At 44.4% G+C, this 24,223-nt stretch overlaps 2 protein-coding genes across 2 annotated transcripts in view; one reads left to right on the top strand and one right to left on the bottom strand.

The window, feature by feature from the left end:
- The window catches only part of adamts7 (a disintegrin-like and metallopeptidase (reprolysin type) with thrombospondin type 1 motif, 7), a 70,690-nt gene extending 52,605 nt beyond the window's left edge, over nt 1-18,085 (bottom strand). The window contains exons 1-6 of the mRNA XM_086226521.1: nt 17,690-18,085; nt 13,868-14,229; nt 5,982-6,165; nt 5,043-5,239; nt 2,450-2,533; nt 866-990 (exon numbers count right to left, since the gene is read on the bottom strand). Coding sequence (XP_086082647.1) covers nt 866-990; nt 2,450-2,533; nt 5,043-5,239; nt 5,982-6,165; nt 13,868-14,229; nt 17,690-17,819 — 1,082 coding nt within the window. The 5' untranslated portion in view covers nt 17,820-18,085. The remainder of the gene's footprint in view (nt 1-865; nt 991-2,449; nt 2,534-5,042; nt 5,240-5,981; nt 6,166-13,867; nt 14,230-17,689) is intronic.
- A 1,076-nt stretch (nt 18,086-19,161) lies between these two features.
- On the top strand, nt 19,162-20,881 carry LOC147269017 (relaxin-3 receptor 1-like). Its single transcript, XM_086226530.1, has one exon. The coding sequence runs from the start codon at nt 19,235-19,237 to the stop codon at nt 20,378-20,380; it is 1,146 nt and encodes a 381-aa protein (XP_086082656.1). The 5' UTR covers nt 19,162-19,234; the 3' UTR covers nt 20,381-20,881.
- Nucleotides 20,882-24,223: the final 3,342 nt, after the last annotated feature.

The following is a 24,223-nucleotide window of genomic DNA, read 5'->3' as shown; positions in this document are numbered from 1 at the left end:
ACGAGCCAAACACGCATATTTCGCTTGAGGCTACAGGCAACTCTTGGCTACTAGCTACACCAGCAACAACAACAAAAACCCAGCAAAACTGCTCAAAAATATCTCTTTACTACCCATCGAGTGCATCGTCCGGTCTAATCCATGTCTTCTTTATGCTCAGTAATGCACAAACACTTTGATTTGAGCTAAAAACCAACCATAACACTTCCACTTTGGCACTAGTGACTCTGCCTGAGGGGTTTCAGTTTGTTTTTAGCTCAAATGTAAGTATTTGTGTGTTACCAAACCAAAAAGATGCACATTAAACCAGACAACTTGCTTCAGAGTTTGTTAATGGACATTTATGGACAGTTTTGATTTAAATAGCCTTGAGACACCATTAGCGTCCAGCTAAATACATGCGGCTGTCTCTCTTTGTGCACTGGAGTCACAAAGAGGCAATGAAGGATTTCAAGACACTTAATTGCGAGTACTTGAAAGGCAAAGTAGCCTTTTTGGCTGAAGCACTGCTCATGGTGCCCCTCGCTTCCTTCCTTTTCATACAGCTACACTGAGGAGTGGTTTCAGTCTCTGGGAGACACTTACCTATAATCTGTCATCTTAATTAATTAAAGCTAATCTTATGTCATTTTAAGGAATTAATCCTAAAAAGGTTTAATGTATGAAGGAGAGAAATAGGGCAACACATTAATTTCCCAAGATTATTTGTGCTGTGTAAAATACACAGGAATATGTACTTGCTTTGATTGTCCTCACGAGCACTGTGATTACTTCTCATGATAATAACACATGCGGATTTAATTTTTCTCTCCCCAACAGTCAAAATCAACACGTGAGTGACTCCTCTGGAGATGGTTTCTTTTACCTCGTGAGCAGAACGGCTACATCGTGGTGCAGCGGATGATCATCTCCCTTCATGTTGAGTCGTTTCTGCCACTTACAGAAGCTGTTCAAGCTGTTGTCAGCGTGGTGTGTGATCTTCAGGTCTTCCTGCTCAGCGCGTCGCAGGGAGAAAAAGAAAAGTGATGATGCCCTTAAACCAAACCTTAGCAGCGAATGAACCCTAAGTGCAGGAAATGGGCCAAATATTCTTTCAGCTTAGCTGAACCTTCACTACTTTTTTTCATTGAACACCACACTGTGATGCTATCAGAAAAAAATTGACATATTATCTGGTGCATTGGTCAGCACTGTGGCCTCACTGCAAGAGGGTTAGGGTTCCAGTCCCGGCTCCAGCACAGGATCTTTCTGTGTGGAGTCTGCATGTTCTCCCTGTTCCTGTGTGGGTTCTCTCTGGTACTCCCACAGTCCAAAGACATCAAGAGAGGACGAGGCTGATTGATACTCTAAATTGACCGTAGTTGTGACTGTGAGTGTGAATGGTTGTCTGTCTCTATGTGTTGGTCCTGTGATGGACTGGTGACCTGTCCAGGGTGAACCTCACCTCTCGCCTGAAGGCTGCTGGGAAAGGCTCCACCCCCCACCACCTTTAACAGGATAAGCAGTAGAAGATGGATGGATGGATGGATGGATTATCTGAGTTCTCTCTGACAAAGGCAGAAATTATTCTGAACCAGAACCAGCAACAGTAAACCCCAGATATGTTTTAATCATGACGACATCTATCTTGACTGAGCGTTCTGAGGAGATTTGAGCTGATTTGCTTGGAAGGTAGAAAACCTACAACACCCAGAATACACTGGGATCAGTGTCTCTGAGGGCCACTCCAACCTCCTGCAGGCTGCTGTAATGTTACATCTGAAACATGCTTAACCCCAGCAGGGCAGAGCAGGCTATTCTACTTGTTCCACTGACTCAGTTTAATCAACTGCAGTGCAGCATGATCAGTGGAGTTTGTGTGATTATTGATTCTTGGAAGACCATGTGGTCATGCAATGGAAGAAAAAATACATGTCCAGTTGGGGGTGAAAAAAACAGCGTTCCATTATATGGTCACAGTCCCACAACTTTGGCCGGTTCTTCCAATTTCACTCTCTCCTCCCGTGTTTGCCTGAACCTTATTAGACCAGTACAGCCATATCTCGACTGCGGACACATTGTTGCCCAACCCCTTGATAACAGGAACAAAACAGTCGAAATTGCTAATTATGATGGCAACATGGTAGACAGGCTGATTTGATAATGGAACAGTGTGTGTGTGTGTGTATGTGTGTGTGTGTGTGTGTGTGTGGGGGGGGGGGGGGCGTTCTTAATGTCAGAAAAATCAAAGTACAATATGGAGTTGGAGTGAGCCGGCAAAAGCCCACTGAATATTATGTTCTGAGTCACCTAAGCTGTTATTAGGGCCCAGAGCTTTGAGGGAAGAAGCTTATTATCTTGTTACAGCTTAGAAATAAACGTGCGCACACACACACACACACACGCGCGCGCGCACACACACACACACACACACACACACACACTAGAATGGAGGCACGTGTGGTTTTACCTCGTCCTGCTCCAGGAGGATGAGACGGACAACCACGATGTTGATTGCATTTCCAATAGTTGCATCTTGAAAGAGTCCTGCCACCTGTTACACACACACACACACACACACACAGACACACACACACACGCACACGCACACAGACACACACACACACACACAGTGGAGAAGTATGGCAGTATACTTGCGTTCACTAGCACACTGCTGTAAGTACAGTCACTACGGTTAAGAAAAGTTTCTGACGCCATGTCGATGAGCAGGGGGCTTGTGGTGAGTCTGTCCCACGCCATTCTGCTCCCTCCTCCGTTGTTGTGATTTTTTTCCACATTTCCCCAGTGTTTCCTGTTTTATTTTGGTCACTCGCCCCTTGTCTTATTTTAAACTCACTTCCTGTCAGGTTTCCTGCCTGTGTGATTGCCTGTCCCACTCCGACGTGCTTCACCTGTGTCTCAGTATTGTCCTTCCTCTTCTAGTGTTCTAGTCCATCCTTCTTTCTGCGCCAGTGTGTGAGAGTTCCAGCATTCATCTTTATGTTTCCAGTGTTGTGTTTAAAGCTCAGTTCCTCTTTTTCACACTGACTTCTGTGATAGGTTAAACACCCGGGACTTTTTCTCTCGCCTGCTTTATGACCCGTCACCTGTTTGAGCCTGAGAGTTTAACAACAAAATGTGACCAAGTATCTTGCCCTTCTTTGTCCCAGCTGTCTGCTCAGGGTTCAGTGTCACTGCCCTCGTACATCGCTCACACGGCCAGTCCAACTCAAGAGGAAAGCATCTTATTCCAATAATATTTCAATATTATAAGAAATGTCATACTTGTTTTCACTATCCTTACTTGCAAAAAGGCTTCAGAGAAATCTCAACTAAAACTCATCAATTCTATACCACTGAGCAAAGCAACAGTTTCATGATGAAAGTTTGCAATGAAATAATGATAAATATAAATTTAAAACAACAAATTATATTTTTTTTGATGGGGGGGGGGGTGTTATCTTTGTTAATGTGTAACTCTTCTGACCGGGGTCTTTCTACACTCTGTATGACGCACCTGTTCACATCAAAACGGTTGGCGGTGGTATCTCAAATATTGGATCAAATGCAGTTTCGCGTTCCTCTTGAGATCTGCGGGGGCACCCCGCCGATAGACATCCTGTGTGATCAAAATACTCCAAGTGTGTGTGTGTGTGTGTGTGTGTGTGTGTGTGTAAATCATGTCACACAAAAGAGCATGAAAACACACAATCCCGCACAAGATTGTTTTCACAAATTCAAATAATTTGCAGCTTGAAACTTCAAAGCCTGAGAGGATGTGGAATATAATGGCAGCTTCCTCCTTGTATTATTGCCTGTTACATCAGTTTCTCCGCGGGATCGTCTGTCAGTGAATTCCCTTTCCTGACACTCAGTCTTCTGACAGCAACAGTATGTTCAGTGGCTGCGGTCACAGCAGCCGTACAGTGTTTTGAAAAAGCCACTTATGTGCTAATGAATAACAGACAAGAAGTCAGTTTATTTAAGCTCAAACTATCGGGAGTAGTTCTGTTACAGGCCGGTGAGTTGGAGGAAGATACAAAAGAGGAGAGTTGAATCAGATCTACCGTATGATGTGACACTGGGATGGAAAAACGCCTCACATATGCTGAACCTAAGTACCTTGGGAGGATTGTTCCTTTTGGACACTAGTTTGTATCTAAATATTGATGCAGCAGCTCAGGGAGTCCGGCTTGCATGTCTCCTGTCAATCAATTATTAACAGCTAAGCCGCTGTGATCCATAACCCTGTGTGCTAGTCAGTGTCCATGACAGCTGTTCTGCTACAAAACATCTGATGTTACAGCCAATATCTGTCCACTCTACAGACAAAATGTGTCCACTAGCAAAAGCCAAATCTGCAGTTTGCCAGATATACCTGGATGTTTTGGGGATTTGGAAAAAAAAAAATCCCCCAGCGGTCCATCTCACATCCTGTGTCCAACGATGCAAAGAGCGGTGAATCACCTATTTGGAAATTTCCAGAGCCCCACTGCCCATCTAGTCCTCAAACCAGCACTAAGCTCTCAAACTCCCTCTCACACTAGTACATGCCTGCAGGGTGGCGCAGCAGCCTCCTACCTGCAGTCTATCGCCCTGCCGTCTGTCACCACGGGGGCTCACATGTGCCACTGTGAGTCACTGTGGAACAAAAGTCTCTGCAAAATGGCATAAAGTTCCGTGACTTGATATAAAGTTTTGGAGCTGTGAGGACAGGCTGGCAAGTTACAACAGGAGAGTACCGAATTATCGCTTCTAGGAGGTCATGTGATCACCGGCGCTGGGTTGCGTGTTTGCAGGGTAACATTCTGGATAGGTTCTGATCAAAAATCTATTTGATTTCAGCGTCAGATCACCTCGGCAGAGGTATGTGCTCTCAGAGAACCTCCAGTTCTTTACCAGCTCTGGTGCATTTGTAAAGTGCTGGTAGCTCTGATTCATTTTTGAAGATAAATGTTGATTACAGAAATTGAAAGAAAAAATTGTTGCTGTTTCATTCATTTGTAGGGTTGGTGAGGTGCCTCTTGGTTTGTGTTTTATACAGGCTTGTTTCATTCACTTACTATGTTCATGACAGCCAGGATGTAGTTCTCTACAGCTTTGCTCCCATGGTGCTCCACCATTTTCGGGTCAGCCACCACCAGTGTTTCCACCCACTTTTCTTTACTGACTGAGCGCTGACGGATTCTCCTCCTCCTCTGCTGGCGGCGCTCCCAGCGCTCCCGCCGTCTTTCAATGTCTTCCAAACTTTGATGGGAATCTGGAGACGGAAGATAGAAACACACATTTAAAACTTGCCGAGGCCAAACTGCATTTCTGGCCTGACTTTTAACTTGCCACCCACATACTGTACTGAGTGTGAAGGATTTTTCTCATTTAGCTAGAAAAACACATCCAAGTTTTACATGACAACAACCTCATTAAATAATCTACACTCTCACTTAAAATAGGAAACACTGGAAAGTTCCTTCTTCTGTTACCGTTCCTCTGCTTTCTAAGGGCAACTTTACACAAAAAAGCTTAAAACTTACTTATTTACATACCAAACAAAACCCCTTAAGCCAGATGCAACAGATGCAGTGTGACTGATTTTCTGTTCCTTCACATCTGCAGGTTGTCCTAAAAGTGAAATGATTGAATAACACCTGATTCTCGCCAGTCCTTCAGAAGGCTCCAAAGTACCACTCACTCAAACCCGCACCACTGCTTTAACCGGTTTCTAACATCGTCCTGATTATCACTCGTTCTCGTTCAGTCAAGCCAGTCAGAATTAGTGGATTATTAATCAGTAACTGAACATTTATAGTTTGTAATCGCCGGGGTTCTGCTGCTCATCAGCTGGAGGCTGACTTGTGAGAAAGACAAGAAAGTTGGACTCAGCGATGCATGATGATGTAATTCTGAGATAAGATGGCATAATTTTCATGCGGTGCATCTCATGTGAGTTCTGTAACTGTATAATTGTGTGTGTATAGGTGTGTATGCTGATGAGGAGATGTTACTTGGGACTCCGCAAGAACCGTTGAGAGCTTGTCTCCCTGAGATGGGCTGAACCACTGGACTCCGGGGGGGCGGGGACGTATGGCGTTTGTAGATGGCATGTGCCTGCGGTGCTGAGGTCTCACGGTTTGACTTTTCCAGAGGCTCAATAAAGAACTCTTCATCCGACAGCTTGAAAAGCCCCGTCTGAAGAAAAGAAGAGAGGCCAGTCAGTCTTTTGTTCTTCACTCTAAATATTTCCTCAACCAGGATCAACACCAGATGTGTGAACTGCCTGACTGAGCTGGAAAAAAATGGTCAATATGTGAAAGCACAATGCAACACACATTTCACAAATTCACTGTTGGTAGGTGGTGATTGTTCGTGAGTGTTCAGCTGCAGGAATGTCATTGCTATTACTACCTTTCCCATAGATTCATGATTTCAGTGACGTTTGTTTGTTTGTCAGCGAGATTGCTGGATGTAAAAAGCCAAATTTCAGAAGACGAGCTGGGGGCGTGTACAGAAGGGAGGGTCCCATATATTTTGGGGCAGATCAATCATAGGGTTAGCCACCTGCTGGACTACAGGATTTTTGTTTTTACAACTCGATGCGCTCATCCTGGTGGGTGCACCAGATCCACCTCGGATATGAACTTGGTGCCAGGTTACTGAGGAGACTGAGAATTTTCCTTAAATGTGGTATGGTGGCAAATATAAAACTGCCATAAAACCACGTCTTGTAGGAACTTCAGATGATGAGGGTTCTGAAGTTGTTCATAAGAATTCAAGTCATAGTTCCACCCCGCGGTTACAGGAAGTGAGCCCGATGTAACAAACATCATTGGATTCACATCAAAGTTACACTGTGTTGTCTTCGTGTGTAAGGCTACATAATATATAGTGAGTGTGCGTGCTCTCTATTTGCACTCCAGTTACACAGATTTGTCTGAACCTTCATGCATAATCCAAATATTATCAAGTTCACCTCTGGAACTGTGACATGCAGCAAGGTGCTGCTCATCACGCTTTAGTTGGTCCATATTGGAATTCACATTTAGTCAATTTTTGTGGATTAACTGTAGCCAGTTGTAACGGTAGAGACTCAACTAACACCCTGCAGGGCCTTTTACAACTCTGCAGCTGTCTTCAATTCAGATGGTGGCAACTGTCATTGGGCGCGATTAAGGATTCTGCTCAAAAACACCTCGATGTGATCACTGGACGGCTTCTCTAACCCTTGAGCAAACCTGTCAGCTTCCATGTCGACAGGGGTATAAATGTAGCATAATGTTTGTATTGTTCAGGTTGGTGCTTTAAAGACGGCTGATGCACTGATAATGAGACAGTGAATCCTCCTGACGCTCCTGAAAAAGGTAAAAAAACAGTGAAGAAGCAATATTATTAATAATGAACGAATGAAGTAGCTCCAATTCAGCAGCAGGACTAGTAATGTTAATGGTAATGTTATTTCATCCAGTTTCATCAGCAATTCAACTATGTCACACTGCTGGATAAAGAGCATCCTTCTCATACGGAAATTTGCCATCCCCTGTGAATCCCTGGACTCGATGATGATGAGCGTATCCCACCAGTCACGACTGCTGATCTTCATCCAGCCGTGTCAAAGGTGGCAGCATGTTTATTATTGTCTGTCTCTCTGTTGGAACAAAGGGTATCTCAGCTAAATCTGCAATGTGATATTGGCTGAGTGCTGTGAACCAAAGCTGTCTCATTTAGCCAGAGTTAAAAATTGCTCGTTTGTATTGTAAACATGACAGGCACATACAGTAGCACGCAGCCATCAGAGCCCGAGGTTCTAGTATTTATCATGTAGATGGTGATCCATCAATCTATCCATCCATCCATCCATTTTCTTCTGCTTATCCTGTAAAGGTTCACGGGGAGGAAGCCTATCCCAGCAGCCTTCAGGTGAGAGGCGGGGTTCACCCAGGACAGGTCACCAGTCCATCACAGGACCAACACATAGAGACAGACAACCATTCACACTCACAGTCACACCTACGGTCAATTTAGAGTATCAATCAGCCTCGTCCCCTCTTGATGTCTTTGGACTGTGGGAGGAAGCTGGAGTACCAGAGAGAACCCACACAGGAACAGGGAGAACATGCAGACTCCACACAGAAAGATCCTGTGCTGGAGCCAGGACTGGAACCTGGAACCTTCTTGCTGTGAGGCCACAGTGCTGACCACTGCACCACTGTGCCGCCGTAGACGGTGGAACTAAAAACTAAAACATCTAACAGATAAACAACCTGCTGCAAAGTAGTGCTGTGTCATTAATAGCATTACATAACTGTAAAAAAAAGAAAATCAAAAGCACAATCATTATTTTCAGTGCTGCATGAATGGTACGGACATAGATGTATTCTGTAAAACCCTTTTGTTATTGCTGTTTAAATAACTTATAAATTGTTGGAAAGAGAACTACACAAATGTTTGTTTGTGTATTTAATAAATCTTCAGTAATTGTGTCCATATTTCGTGATAAACGATAATACCATGTATTTAAGTAGTAATCAGTAATCTCAGTATAACTTTATCACCAAACTGTGCAGCACTACTGCAAAGTACCAGAAGCTCTTTAATTGACATTATGATGGACCAATAATCAATAACAAACAGATGCTGTCATGTGATCTTTCAGCACAAAGTTATAGACCGAGGAGGAGGCAGTGTCCTGACCTGCATGACCTACCGGTCCTCGGCATCGGACACAAACATCCATGTGTTGCAGCAGGTGGTTAATATTTCCACTGATGTGGCAGCTCTTGAAGCAACAGAGTCTGTTGTTAGTGATTATCCTCCCTGTTCCACCTCTGACTAAAACCTCAAAAATGTAAACTCATGTAAATGTAAAACAATTTTAGGATTAGATTTGTCTGTTTTGCACCTGCGCTGTGAAAAGCCTGTTCCAACTACTCGTGTTCGTGTACATTCACATACAAAACCCTGTATACGCTTTGACCTCACATTCTTGACAACATGGCAACCTGCTCTTAGACATTATTTACCTGAAATGATTGAACGGGCCGGGAATAAACACACACACACAATTACCACACTTAAGTGACTCACTGTGGTTGTCTGGTGTTGCGATGTGTCCGGCTATGACCCATCCTGCTGTGTAATTGGTTGCCATGCCGAACAAATACATCTTTACTGTTCTTTTGCAAGCCATTTTACAAATGAACATTTTAGATCACATCACCTCTGAATCATTTGTTTCATTTCTTCTGTTGTAGCCTGAATGTGGAATGTGGAGCATACATTCTCGTAGAAAAATACCTCATAATAAGAATAATAATCCTGATTATTTTGGACTGACACTGATGCTTTGGGATGCAACTCATAGAAATCGACTCTTTTATTTATTATTGTGAGACAATACTGCGCCTTGATGGGAAGCCGTTATCTCTAAGACAAAAGCGTTTCAATTTATTTGATATATTCCTGTTATATTTGTGAATTATATTCAATATTTCATGTTTTTTCCATGTAAATATGCAAGATTACATTTTGTTATTCACGTGTTGTGATTGAACAAAAAGACAAACCAGACAGGAACATTTCCATGTCAAGATCCAAGGAGTTACTCTGTGCAGCAGCAAGAGTGTCAGAATGATTCTCTGATCTGCGAGAAATCGTGCTCTTCTGTTCAGGTGAACGGCCCTGACAATTACAGATGCCTATTGAACCAGTCCTCTATGTTCTGAACAAAGAAATTCTGTTTCGTAATGGCAGTGCCCAGCATGTTAAGATGGCTATGCAAGTTTGTCTTGAATGATGCTCATTGTACCGTGTTTGTGTGTGTGACAGTTACACAGCCATTCACACTCATGCCTGCGAGCAATTTTGAGTCTCCAGTGAACGAGCATGTTTTTGGCGTGTGGGAGGAAGCTGGAGCACCAGGAGAGACCCCATACAGACATGGGGAAATGTACCAACTCTACACAGCTGGCGGACTGGAGGCCAGAGCCTTCTTGCTGAGAGGTGCCCGTGCGAACCACTGCGCCATTGTGCTCTTCTTCCACTTTATCAGATTCTTTGATTGATTTGTGTGTATTTTTTTTCCGACAGCTGCACTTCTCAATGACATGTTGTGAAGCAATTCAAAGTGATGACAGTGTCATTTCTAATGTCTGTAAAATTATCATTTCAAGTGAGGACAGCGACATCATAAATCACACAGCGGCAAAGCAAAAGCACTGTCCGTCGTCCTCAAAAAAACAGACAACCAGAGGGCACTCAGAGAGAGCACATATCCACCAAGGCCACCTCAGCTAACCCCAGTCACCAAGTCAAACAGATCTGCCCCCAAACGTAATGGTTCTCCCAGGGCCCACGCTACACCCCGCCTCCAAGTCTGGTGAAAATCCGCCCAGTAGTTTTTATGTAATCCTGCTAACAGAAAACAGACGAACACAGAAATCGTGAACTCATTTGCGGAGGTAATATTAAGTCATATGCAGTCGTATCTACTATAGCTTGAATGCTAAAGAAACTGGGGATAGTGTTTCTTTGTCACGTGCACCTGCTCCTACAACAGCCAGCAGCTACACACACACACAGCTGTGCGACACACAGCAAATCTCTTCAGCTCAGGATTTAAACTCGGGTGCAGCCTCTGACATAACAGTCAAAAAATATTTTCCGAATGGAAAAAAAGCTAGGACTTGTATTCTTTTCAAAAATGCTTCTGACGGTTGAATAAAATCATCCACGGACACACAAAGAATCCTCAAACGATACAACAGATATCTGAAGGCCTTCCCCTCCTTGGAGGTCATCAGAGTTCATCATTCTTCCACCACAAATGTGACTAATCACAGACTATGCTCCTCATAAATTTTCCAAAGAAGGGTTTGCATAATCTCCAGAAGCGCTGGCAAAAGTTCTGGAGTTTTGGCTCAGAGTTCTTTGAGAGCAAGAGAGTTGGGCTCTGTACGCTGGCACGTTGGCCCTGAGACTACGCAACTGGACCTGCTGATTAAAAACTGGATTTGAATGTGTTTACCATTACATCTCCATTGTGTGAAGGGTGAGCCCGGCCTTCATCATCAGTGAGGAAAATGAAAAGCAACATGAGCAATGAGGCTCACTCACTGCACAAGGCAATGTCTTCCATTAGTGCTGTAGCTGCAGTGTGAGACTCTCAAGTAGGTGGGCGAGAGAAAGTGAGGCAGAGGTGCGGGGAGAGTGACTGGAGCTGAACATGGTTATCAAAATGTTCATTGAAATGCATGCTGCTGCCATTCAAGCAAGAGTTCCTGGATTAAATGCGGATGGATTTTGCAGAATCTAGTAACATGAATGACTGTATTATTACCAGAAGTGGTTAAAATTACAGTTACTCACTACTAACCTGTAAAAATCTAGACACTAGACACCATCTCTTCATGTCCAGTGTCCCCAATCTCCTCTCTGTCTCTTCAGCGAGTGAATATGGCAGATGCCGTCTTCAAGCGTCTTAATATCTGACGAAATCCTCCTTCAGAGGCAGCGTCCTCAGACAACAAGACTGTTGCTCTCACAATAAATATTGACAGTTAATTACTCAACTACATAAGAGTTCAGCTGGGTCTCACACACACACACACGCTCAACCTCGCAGATTATGTACACACACACACATTTGATCAAAAGGTCATACGTATCTCTGTGTCACTCTGCACAAATACAAAAATATGAATAAACACACGGAGGAACAAGACAAGAGAATCGAGGTCCACTATTAAATTAATATGACATGTGACTTGCTAAACTTTTCTAAATTATAACTATTGGTGCAAGATGTGGCTCTCCCAGCCCCTCGGGAAAAAGCTTTTGTGTGGAAATTTTGTACACGACAGCTCAGAAAATGCAGCGAGCATCTATTGGGTGAACACCAGGGTGCAGTCGGAATGTTTCACTTAGAGGAAATGTTTTGACTTAAATGTCTAAACTGAGGACAGACGCATGTAAGACATACTAGGGTTTGCACTGACACTAACAATCAGTGGGACATTTAAGATTTACAAACATGTCTGGTTCCACTCCTGTCACCTGACATGAGCTCTGAGCAGAGCACCATTGTGAAACAGTAATTACCACTGAGGGCTGACAGATCTGGATCCTCAGAGAGTAAAATTTGTGTTGGTGTTGTTTTTTTTAATTCAATGAGTATGAAAGGAATAAACATTTATGATCAGGCAGAGTAACGATTGAAGAGACCGTCTACCTGGTAAAGCTGTCAGAGTGACTGTGATGAGCCCAGTATTAACGGCAGCACCTGTCTCACTGCTAATTCACCAACTTGGAAGGAATAATGAGAATGTGTGTGTGTGTGTGTGTGTGTGTGTGTGTGTGTGTGTGTTGTACTTGCTACACATTGAGGACTAGAATATGTATTTAACCAATAGAGTGACGACATTTTTTGGAAAATGAGGACATTTTAGCAGGTCCTCACTTCTTCAAAGGGCCGTTTGAAGGTCAAGACTTGGTTTGAGAGTCGAGGTTAGAATCAGGTTCAGGTTAGGTTTAGGATCAAGGTTAGGGTCAGGCAGTCAGTGGAGATGGTAGGTTTAGGGTGAGGGGCTGGGGAATGTATTATATCAATGAAAGTCCTCACAAAGATACAGTATAAGTAGAAGGGTGTGTGTGTGTGTGTGTGTGCACGCGCGTGCGTGCGTGCGTGTGTCTCAGTGTGTTTGCAGCCCCAACAAAGGAGGAGGAAAGTCATTTCAACCACTTGTATCAGCAATCCCAAAGTGATGCTTTATCAAAAGATTGTAGCATGAGCAAATTGGTTTAACTGAATCCTCCAGCTCGCCATCTTCACCGATAACATGAACACATGCAGAACTGGAAGTGTTATAGTTTGGGTTTGGCTCAAATCAAAGTATTTATGAATTACTGTGTGCACAGCTGGATAAGGAAGATGTGGATAGCAGCGGGCGATGCACTTGAGAGTCAGTAAACGGATGTTTATGGACACTTTTGCTGTTGTTTGGTTGCTGCAGCATTGTTAACCTTTAGTTGCCATTAGCTTCAAGCTAAATATATCCTACTCACACATGTGAAGCAGGAAAGACAACATGGTTTGAGCTCGAGACACTTATAAGACGACCTAAAAGCCAAAATGCACTTTTTGGGTGAGGTTTAAACTGTTAGTCACAAAAGAGCTCAGAGAGCTCTAAAGTCTAAATTCTTGCTTGTGTTGTACGTCGCTTTGGACAAAAACGTCTGCTAAATGAAATTGTAGAATTGTAGAATTGTAGAGCTCAGTACCATTAAAGTGAATGATAAATTCTACGTTTGTTAAGAAAGTAACCATTTCCTTGGCTCTTACTTCAGTAGCATACTGCCCCCTATGGGCTTGGAGTATGAAATAGAGGCAGTTGTTTGTTCTGATCCCCTTTAAGTTGTAGCTTTGAAGGGTTCTATCACGTTCCATTAACATAACACATGCAGTCACATAACCTGGATGTCAACTGTTTGTTGAGTTTTGGATGAACAGACTATAGAAGCCACTTTTGGCATGTTATGGGATTATTGCTGAGATATTACAAACTACAGGGGGAAGCATTATTTTCTTCAGCAGCCATTTAACAGTGATTACATTTATAAGAACCAGACAAGAACATTATGTTCCCATAGTTTTATGAAAATGTCAGACACCTCTTGGCTCCTGGCTTGAGAGGTTCTTTATACAGGGCGAAAAAGCCACTTGAGTTCCAACACATAATTACAGATAATGCCATTTATTTTGGGAAAATGACATCCAGGGTGTTTGGCTGCGAGAGGGATTGTTAACATGAATGTGGAAATAAATCCTCATTATATAAATATGCAGCTTCAAACACACATTAAGATTGAAATTATACAAGTTTGTATGTAACCAACTCACCAGTCCATCACAAGTACTTATGGCTGCACTCCCTTTAACTGTGGCTCCATCCCACACATCACCTAGGAAGTGGCACGGGGAGGATGAGGGAGGATGGATCTTGGCACCCTCCACACCACCGTACCTCCTCTCCGTCAGGAAGCCCTGAGCCAGCAGGTGTGGGTTGAGAGTGAGGTTAAAGTGCAAACTTTGACCACCGTGCCACAACTGGTAGAAGACGCGATCAAGGTCTGTTGGTTCCTCTGAGGCGTCCCGGCGCTGCACACGACGAGCATGGTGAGACAGGAAGTTGGACAGGAAGTGGCCTCTGACATCCACTCTGGTGGGGTGAACTACTTCATACTGAGGCTGGAGAAATCTCTCTGTCAGAGCCATGATGGGGAGAGAAGATGTAGGAGAAGACAGGCTCTTAAATCAGGAGATAAGACAATAGACAAGTAAGACTCTCGAGCATGTACGGCTGTCTGATCTCTAAACTTTCATATTATACAACTGCAGTTTGAGTCAGTTGGAAAAACTTTTCTTCACACTGGATTTCTTTCTTATCTCGAGGCTCCGTGAAGTTGAAACTCAGTGCTGCTGTGATCTAAAATAATCTGGCAAGGATCAATAAGTGACTCCACGGTCACACACGGACCTGCATGTGCAAAATTCTTCATCAAAACCCAGAAGAACTCCTGGTGTTTTTGTCCCTATCTGCTCTTTATATGGTGCATTCGCTTTATCACCGAATAGAATGAAATTAAAAAAAACAACAACAAAAAAAACCTTCATTCATTCCTGAGGGAAAATTCACATGTTCAGCAGCTCACAGAGAAGAACAAACAGTCCTCCGCTCCAAGAATAAATAGTGGATACATAAATCAAACTAAATTAAAGTACTGCATCGCACAGTCCAGTCAGACATTGCTAGTCATGGAAACAACTGTTATTGGAACAGTCCACCAAATATCTGGTACTGGTCCCTTTTGAAGAGGACGCGTCTCAAGCAGAGCCATTCATAGCAGTCTGTTAGCCTCATTACGGTTGTCCTGGGAGAACAATATTGACGTTTGTTATGCAAATGTGCTGTCTAGTCTCAAGCCTTGATGCAACATTGATGGGTGTCCTTTATATAATGACGCGCCACTGTCTGTTTGTAATGGATGCACATTCTAATCACAGGAGCATTTGGCTGAGGACACTTAGAAGATAGAGATATATGAATACATGTGAAACACATGAATGCGTACATGAGTACACGTCTTTTCAGTCAGAGGTGTCTTGTCAAACCACTTTATTCTATACATTGGCAAGAGTGAAGGTCTCTATCATGAAGCTCTACTCCCATCAACAATTCTCAGAGCCCAGCAGCACTGTACCACTGCAGCAATGCTCCTACAGCGCATTCATCGAGTGGCTCAGTGCAGCTCGTCTGGGACAATCAGCGAGCATGTGTGCATGCCGTATCGCGGCAGTGAGGGGCGCCGGATTCACAGAATTACACAAGGATCCATCTTGCCAGGCTTCAAATGATATACTGGTGGCCTCACCAATCAGCATTGTTTGAATAGAGAGGGGCGTGGATTTGGTGCGATGACAGCACACCAGTCTGTTAACAACTACCATGAGTATTTCATTTAAAAAAATACTCATCCCACAAAGATCCCCACTGCAGGACAAGATTTTCCCGCTCTCCTATCAACTGGCTTCATGTGTTTGCTGATCCTTGATGAGACAGCGACAGACAGGTGGTTCATCCAATCATTTGCCTGAGAGTGTCTTCAAAGTGTCTGCCCCTTTCCTACAGGGGACTACCCAGATGGTTCTGTGTTCCAAACCAGCTGGTGTGTCAGATTCGTGCAAAGGAGCAGCTATCCAGACCAAACCGGCTTACAGAAGAACCGCAGTTCTCTTGCGCTTCAAAAATAAAGACTACATTTCCCATGAACACCACCTCATGTAGTATCTCACTCTGCCTGACTCAGACAGGCTGGAGGTGAATGAAAAGCCATGCAACGTACTTCATTAGCAGGAGGCATAACGATGAGGACATGTTTATCATTTTTGACTGGAGAAAAAAACCTGACATGCCGATGGTGCAAAATGAAGATCCGATCCGACAGTAACCATCAAATATAAGGGCTCATTTTCCGTCTACATTTTTCGATATTGGCGTGAATAGAATGAACACAGGTAAATAGCTGATGCGAATCTTCAATAGGGTGACATTATGCCATCATTTAAATTGAAAAACTGGACAGCAGCCAATTTATTCCACACAGAGGACGTCTAGGTATACATAAGCAATCCCTGTTTCATCTTCATCCCCAGACATGGCTCTGCATGATCATGCCTCTATTAATGAGATCATAAGCTACGTGTCAATCATCAACAGTGTGTAGAATGCAGATAATGTTCTCACAAAGCTTTGTAAGAAGGACAAGGTCTCTGCTTCTGTCTTCGCACACATCAGCTACTGAGGTCTGTACATTCTTTTTACATAGGAATTAAGAATTTCACTCCAAGTGATCATGAAGATTAAACTTTTACAACTCACCCTTCAAATGAGTGTAATGTTCCAGAAAAGGGTTTCAATAATTGCACAAAAATGTCTGTAATCTGCCACTAAGGCCACCAACGTCTTGACGGCGATCCAGACCAGATAACATTTCTAGAATATTTACAGATTAAACTTGGTTCTGTGGCGCTCGCTGTACTTTCAGAAACATTTGAGCTCAACACGTGAGGAGCAAACACTTCCAGTTTGCATAGTTTCAAACAACATAGACGCCATCCAGCTTTTTACTCAAGGGGTTGTGTTTGCAGGTTTCCATCAAGCAGCTGTGCCCTCTGCTGTGTGTCTAAATGCAGCTGTTTGTCATGAAAAAAAAAAGGAACCTGAAAACCTATAAAACTAAATCATTATCCACAGATGCAGTTCAATTTATTCGATGACGTCGGTGTGAAAACACACCTGAAGATGCTTTGCTTGCACCCCCCCCCCCCCCCAGACACACAAACACCTTGACCTCTGTCACTATGACATTATGAATGTACATAAAAGCCCTGGGTGGATGTTCGTTAGTGTTATCAAGGGGAGGCAGGTGTTGTGATGCTTCAGGTTCCAGATAAACTGAGACTCCAGCGCCTCCATTTATCAGCTGCATTGATTGTGTTAGAGGGCTGCTTCCCCTGGCGCTGCATCCTTGTCCCTACTGTCTGACCAAGCTTTATCTCTCTCTCCACAGTGAGGACGGCACCTTGGTTGTTCTGCTTGTTTCTCAGATGCCTCACATTTTATCACCCAAACCAGCTTTTGACGGCATGAAAAAGAAGAATGTGTTCAGGACCGGGCAGAGAGGATGGATCCTCCAATGTGATGACATCCCACTTAACTTGACAATTGATGTGCTGTTTCATTTGGCTGCAGAATGGAAACCACCTCCATTATGATAATTATAGTACTACAGGCTGCAAATTCCCTGAGTGGCAGTCTGTTTCCTGCCCTTCAGTTGGAGGTCAGCAGCAGCAGCTCTGTACTGTTTAGTTTAAGGACACTTGGGACCCGAACCTCGGATGATTCCATGAAAGAAGGTCTCTGCAGCTCCCAGACTAGGCTGCACACCCCTGGGCTTTATTGCTCTGGTCAGCCCAAACTTTGTAAACACAAGTCACAGCTGGCCTGCCTCCACACTGAGACTCTCCGGGGATTGATTCCTCTACTGCTCGGCTCAATGGGATTCGTTTTAGAGCAAACATGCAGAGCCAAAGCAGGCGAGCGGACGTGGCAATGTCCGGTTTATAAATGAACCATGAATTCAAATATATAACGAGACTGACCTGATAAGCCCAGTGTTTTGCAGTTTTCCAGGACGATGAAGAGAGCGAGGAGGAGGCGGAGGGGAGAAACACCTTGTCCAAAGGCGTGACGCCCGCAGTCCACACGGGACATTTTGACAAGACTGTCCATTAAAACACTGATTGCCTCTCTGTCACCGTGTCGACTGTCATTTCAGATGATCTCCATCTGAGCTGGGCACACTTCTCGCTTTGCTGCGGCCATACACTCTGGCATTCACAAGTGCTTTCTCCAGTTCAGGCCTGGACATCATCTGCGTCCACGGTTTGGTTTTGTTGCATTCTCGGCCTTGGTTAGTATTTCGGTGTTTGCCTACGAGAAGTTGTCCCCTACGTCCTCCATCAGTCTCCTCCCGACAGCCAGTGACAGCTTGAAAACTTTCCTTAGCAAACTTTCAGCGCGGCGGAGCAGCAGAGCCACCCCCACAGATGGGAGGACTCAAGACAATGGGCCACCTCTGGAGCCGGGCTGGAGGCTTAAAGGAGACTGCTGCTTCTGCTGCTACTCCCAGAAATCGGATACTGTGCACCCAGAGCTGAGGTCGGCGGGGTTCTCAAGAGCCAGATGAGGGCTAGTTTTCGGTGTCTGTGCCTTCACTTGGAGATCGTAAATTACATATAAATAGTCTGTGCTCGCGGAATGGACACACAGCTGAAGACAGAAAAGCAAAACCTTCCCACAGTTTTATGTGTAACGTCAGCTGCATCCCGTCATCTAGAATTTATGTTCAAAAAGTGAAGGTTTGAAATATGAAATTCCGGTTTATTTAATAGTATTAATGTAAAAACCCAAGCTATAAAGTTAAAAGAGTTCACCTTTGATCACCATCATCACGGAGCTCGTCCATTAGTCCCTATCTGTGTTAGTGCCCCATCTAGCGGACGAAAGGAGGGACTGACACGAAACACCAGGAGCAACGTGATTCTAGGTGGGCATCAATTATGAAGTGTGACAGTAACTTGACCTCAACTCACCATGTTAATACATTTGCTCGCGTGGATGTACGATGGCGCTTTTAAGTGTTGACAAAAATGAAATAAAGAGCAGGCCGCATATGTTTATCCGCCTTGGAAACACGTCACGCATTTCTGTACTTTCTCTTGGCCCCTGATTAAAAACAGAACGAACACTTTCTTTCTCGTAGCACATGATGTTTTTTTTTAAGTCTTAATTCCTGGGTTTCCGTCGTATTCGTACCATCAAAGGTAATAAACAGCTCCACTGGAGCCTTTTACGCACGGCTCGCGCTTCACTCTGTTGGGAGAAACAGATATGCGTTCAGAGACAAACCGCGCCATTCATGTTTGCTGTTGGAATCCTTAATTATTTTGAGATTATTTTTGATCTCGGCGTGTGTCACAGCTCATGGACCAATGGCAGCTCAGCAGCGCAGTCTCGGGTCTGTATAAGAGCGAACGCCGCGGCGGGCCGTCAGTCAGCGAGGTGTGCGGATGAGGAGAGCTCCTGGTTAGTTTGGAGATGTGGTACCTGAGCTGTGTTTTCCTCTAGACTACCTGCTACTAAAGATGGCTCAACTATTAAACCACAGTCGCAGACTGGACCAAAGTTCAGGGGGCAATGACACCTTCACTTTCGAGGACATAGACGTTGCCGCAGACGGCAACCCGAGTCTGAGGATCCTCATCTCCGTGGTGTACTCTGTGGTTTGCGCAGTGGGGTTGGTGGGGAACCTGCTGGTCTTTTTCCTCATGAGATTAAGACAATGTCGAAAAAAGTCCACTATCAATATTTTCATCATCAACTTGGCGGTGACGGACTTCCAGTTCGTGCTGACTTTGCCCTTCTGGGCCGTGGACACCGCGCTGGACTTCAGCTGGCCGTTCGGAGACGCCATGTGTAAGATCATCCTCTCGGTCACGGTGATGAACATGTACGCCAGCGTGTTCTTCCTCACGGCCATGAGCGTGACCCGCTACTGGTCCGTCGCGACTACCTTAAAGAAGAAATCGTACCGAAGATCGCGGTGCGTGAAGTGGGTTTGCGCGGTACTGTGGGTGGCGGCGACCGTTGCTACCGCACCGACGGCGATCTTCTCCACGGTAACTTTGGTCGCTGGAGAAAAACTCTGCCTCCTCAAGTTTCCTGAAGGGTACGACTGGCTCGCCCTCTATCACATCCAGAAAATACTGGTTGCTTTTATCATCCCGATGCTCATAGTTTCCGTCAACTATCTGATGCTCCTGCGCTTCGTGAGGCGCAGGTGCATGGACAGCAGCAACCCCAAACGGAGGTCCAGAGTCACCAAATCCGTCGCTATTGTGGTTTTATCTTTTTTCTGCTGCTGGATGCCGAATCATGCCATCACCCTATGGGGCGTCTTGGTTAAATTTAACGCGGTCAACTGGGACAAGTCCTATTACATGGTGCACACCTACGTGTTCCCCGTTACTGTGTGCTTGGCGCATGCAAACAGCTGTTTGAACCCGGTGCTTTACTGCCTAATCAGGCCAGAGATCCGGAAGATGCTCAGTGTTTTGTTTTGGCGAGTCTTCACTTCATCCTCCAACAAGGAATGTGCGACGCGCTCTTTTACGCACGGAGAAATTCAAGGAGTCGTGCCTCTCCGGAATACAGACAATGTACAGTACACGCTGTCCATCATTGATCGCAAAGGTTTATCGAGCACCAAAATGTTGACTCAGACCGGATAGTTCAGCCCGGTGTGCACTCAGCCTCAGCTGCAACTTCGTAGTCCGGCTGGATCCACCTGCTGAAACCGTCATCACACCTGCGTTATGCTTTCGCTTCTGTCTCAAACTGAATATTTTGTATCTCACGAAATGTCTGTCATTATGAAAAATGTTTTACATTTCACACAACTAGTGCGAGCTTTGCTTAATTCCTGCTAATTATCACTGAAGAGTTTCCTGGGCTCATTGAATAAACAGCTCATGAGATTAGTTGTATATAACCGGTTTTGTGACAGGAGGACGGTGGCTGGCACCAACGAGATACCAGGGGACAGTGCACAGCCCCAGCTATACGCAGAGTGTTTTGTGTCCATAAAATATTAATAGTCCCTATGAATTGATTGTTTTGTGGCAATGAGATATTGGTTTTTGCCACACTCTCCATAAGGAGAACAAAAACAGATTCTTTCTCTCTGTTATGGCCACTTCAGGGCTCTGCACCAACCCTTCAGCTGTATTTGAGAAAAAAAACAACACATCCTCATTTTGTGCAATTAATAATTAAATAAAATCAATTTTACCTCAGCCTGTGAGTGTCATGCATGCACCGATGAGTCTGACGCGTCGGCCTGCACAACAACAGGCAGCACCGCTCAACTGCTGGCAGGCAACGACATCAGAAGAGGTCTTTCATCTTGTGTTCTCTGCATTAACAGTGACAGAGGATTCATGCAGCACACTTGGAATACTAATAATGTGAATAAAAAACACACCGAGACGCTCATTTCAGTGCGTTTGACAGCATTTCTTTCTTAACTGAACCTCGGTACATCGTTCCATTGTCGTTACAGTTTCTCATACTGAACATAACATCTGAAGTTGGTACATCAAAGGACAACAAGGTGCCCCCAAACACTAATCAGGAAGAGTGAATATAAAAATCTCTGATGTTGAACTTTATAATTAGAGTGTTTGGCTGAATCTCAGGGCGTTTATTTTTAACAGTAACGGGCTTTAACGAATTGTCCTTCGCTTGATTATGTCATCTACCAGAATTTAACCAAGGACATTCTGAGACAGAACCTGCTGCTCTCCCCATTTGTTCTCCCTCCGTCCTGCACTTGTTGTGTCTCATACCTGCTGGTTTTGCTTGACTCATGAATACACGCTGCAGACACGTGTGTGTCCCGTCCCCCCCTGCATTTTTTTCTGAATCAAGCGATGAGATCCCCTGTAAAGATGAATCACCGGGCGATACAGACAGAACAGAACTCTGATCCATGAGCACTCAATGTCCAAAGTAGAGATGAGGGGAATGAATCAGTGAAATTAATTCACGAATAAGATGATTTCGAAAGGTTTGTCGACTGAATCTTTCACTGCTTGACTGGAACTCAGACTCCATAATGCAATTCACTTGCATTAAACAGCCACACACAGCTCAGCTCACTAACTAGTGACAGCGGATCAGTCTTTGAGCCAGTGAGCTGTTTGCGTACAGCTCTTACGTTTTCCCAACGCCAAGTTACTGAATATTTGGGGCCGTCTTCCTAGCTCGGGACGGGCCTCGGGTTTGCATGAGCAGCTCACCCTACTGACGCTTGACCTGCATATGAACTTGTGCAGGGTTAGTGATTCATGCATCAAACAAATCACTGGCTCTGCATTCATTCAATGAAATATTCACTGATGCACCTCCTGGCAGTGGGTGACAGTGCAGATCAGCCATGCAAGGAAATGTGGGCAAGATTTGGAAAAGTCTGGAGGGTTCAGACCCGTGTAATTGTTGCAAAGACTTCGTTAGCGATTAAGACTCAGCTGAACTGAGAATTACTGGATTGTTCCAGGAAGTGATTCAGGTCACCAAAATATACCTTCTTCGGAATAAATTTTTCACGTAGTGCTACATGTGACACTTAGACACATGTAACAGCAACTCACTATCATAGGTGGACTGCTGATGAATGCTCGCAACATACCTGGAACCCTTTTGTTCCCACGACATCATCTCATCAAGCAGCAGCCTCGGCTGAATCACGGCTGCATTCTGGTTATTAGACATCTGAAGGATCCAGCCTGGTAGCCGTCCCCAGCAGTGTGATATACACACCTTTACAGCTGTTCTACAACATTTTCTGGAGAGAGGGCTTCAAGGAGGGTACAGTTCTTGTTGTGGTGTGGGTACACCAGCGTGTCACAGTCTGGGTTTTAAACATTAACAGAATTAAAGCCTTAAATTCTCTTGGGTCGGATTTGGGAGTGGGCGAGGATTGAAGATAGCCCTTGTCCACCTAGTGGACTGTGGTGAGGCCTGTCTGGTTAAATAATGGTCTTCCAACATCTGATTTTCTACTGAATGAGCAGGAACATGTCCAGCATGTGTCTTCAAGTTCTAAGTCAGCTGTTAGAGAACCACACACTCCAATCGTACTCAGTTGTTGTGAACACAGTGGCAAGGCTGTTAATCATTTGAGGACACTCCAGTTCACCACAGAAGTGACTACAAAATTGTACACATCTCGTAGAACCCGCACACAATTGTCTTGGTGCTGTTCTCGGATGCTGTGAACTTTAGAACGTTCACTACTGACTTCCCCTTTAGGATCTAATAACCACAGTTAGGAATATCATATTGCTTTGGCAACAGTGTCATGTGACTTATGTACACTATGGAATTGTCTTTGCTTAAGATAAGATGTAGCATTTTTAATTTAAAGTGTGTATTCTCTTATCTGGCATAAACACATTTACTGACTCACCAGGATAGACTTTCACGGAACTCACAGGGGAGGTGGTGCTCCACTCCCCCCTCTCCGCTGCACGCTGCTGAAAGATGCACCGAGAACACGCAGTAAGACGCTACAATGTCCAAAGGTTGACTTTATTTTTGCCACTGGGCAGAAAAATGACAAAAACTACAGAAATTACTCATAGAACGGGGAGTTACAGTGACTGACAACCCTCTGGAGCTCTTCACCTGGCCATAATGAGAAACCAGGGGGCAGCCGTCCAGACCAGCACCCCTCCTTGGGAAACCAGGCCCAGTGCACCAGCTATCTCATTCTTTCAGGCAATAAATATAAATGAGTTTGAGGAAATTAAAGGTTTCACCTTCTGCGCATGCTAAAGGAGTGAGCATTTCTTTGTTTCTTGCAACAGGGTTGGACATCCCAGTATGCTGCCAACGAAAGATTAGCACAGGGATGAGTCCTAACGCCTGATGCGTTGGTTTTGTTGAACGTCTGCCTCCCTCGTCACAAAGCTAATGGGGTTTTGAATGGGCTCAACTCACCAACTATTTGCAGTTGCTAACAAGAGGCTAAATGGAGCTGCAGTAGTTATCACCAGCTGGCGTGACGTGGTTTGTTCACATCATTGACGTAAGCTTGGCTAACATAAGCTCGGCCATAAAAGTGGAGTTCATTAGTGAAGACTGTCCTGCTGAACGAAACCTTTAATCTCATAAACGCTTGTTTGTCACGGAGCTTATTTTTTGATAGAGATAAAGAATCCCCTATGTTAGCTTCAGAGTGACAAACATCATCCCAGTGACCCTCTCCTGTAAAATTTGAAGTGTTTGAATCGTCTCTGTGTTTTGTGGCGGATTGTCGTACCAGCATACTGCTAACGACTGTGACACAGCTTCAGATCTCTGACAAATTGTACTTTATTCACTTTAACGTCCATGTTTTGCCTCTTCTCATTCCGTCTAACTCTTAATGATTGTGGGCTACATCAGCCCCAAAAGAATCCAGTCCTAATGCAAGCATAAGTCTCATTCAGAGAGTCGATTTAATCTCACATATTCAGCTGCATGTGACATTATATGGATTCCACCTCCCCGGCTGCATCATCATATTACAT

Source organism: Aulostomus chinensis, chromosome 2 (assembly GCF_037954235.1).
Source record: "Aulostomus chinensis isolate RoL2024-O1b breed Wild chromosome 2, RoL_Achi_v1.0, whole genome shotgun sequence".
NCBI lineage: Eukaryota > Metazoa > Chordata > Actinopteri > Syngnathiformes > Aulostomidae > Aulostomus > Aulostomus chinensis.
This window is presented reverse-complemented; position numbering and strand designations above follow the sequence as displayed.

Coding starts and splice junctions, on each gene's coding strand:
- LOC147269017 (XM_086226530.1), top strand. CDS start 19,235: ATGGCTCAACTATTAAACCACAGTCGCAGACTGGACCAAAGTTCAGGG.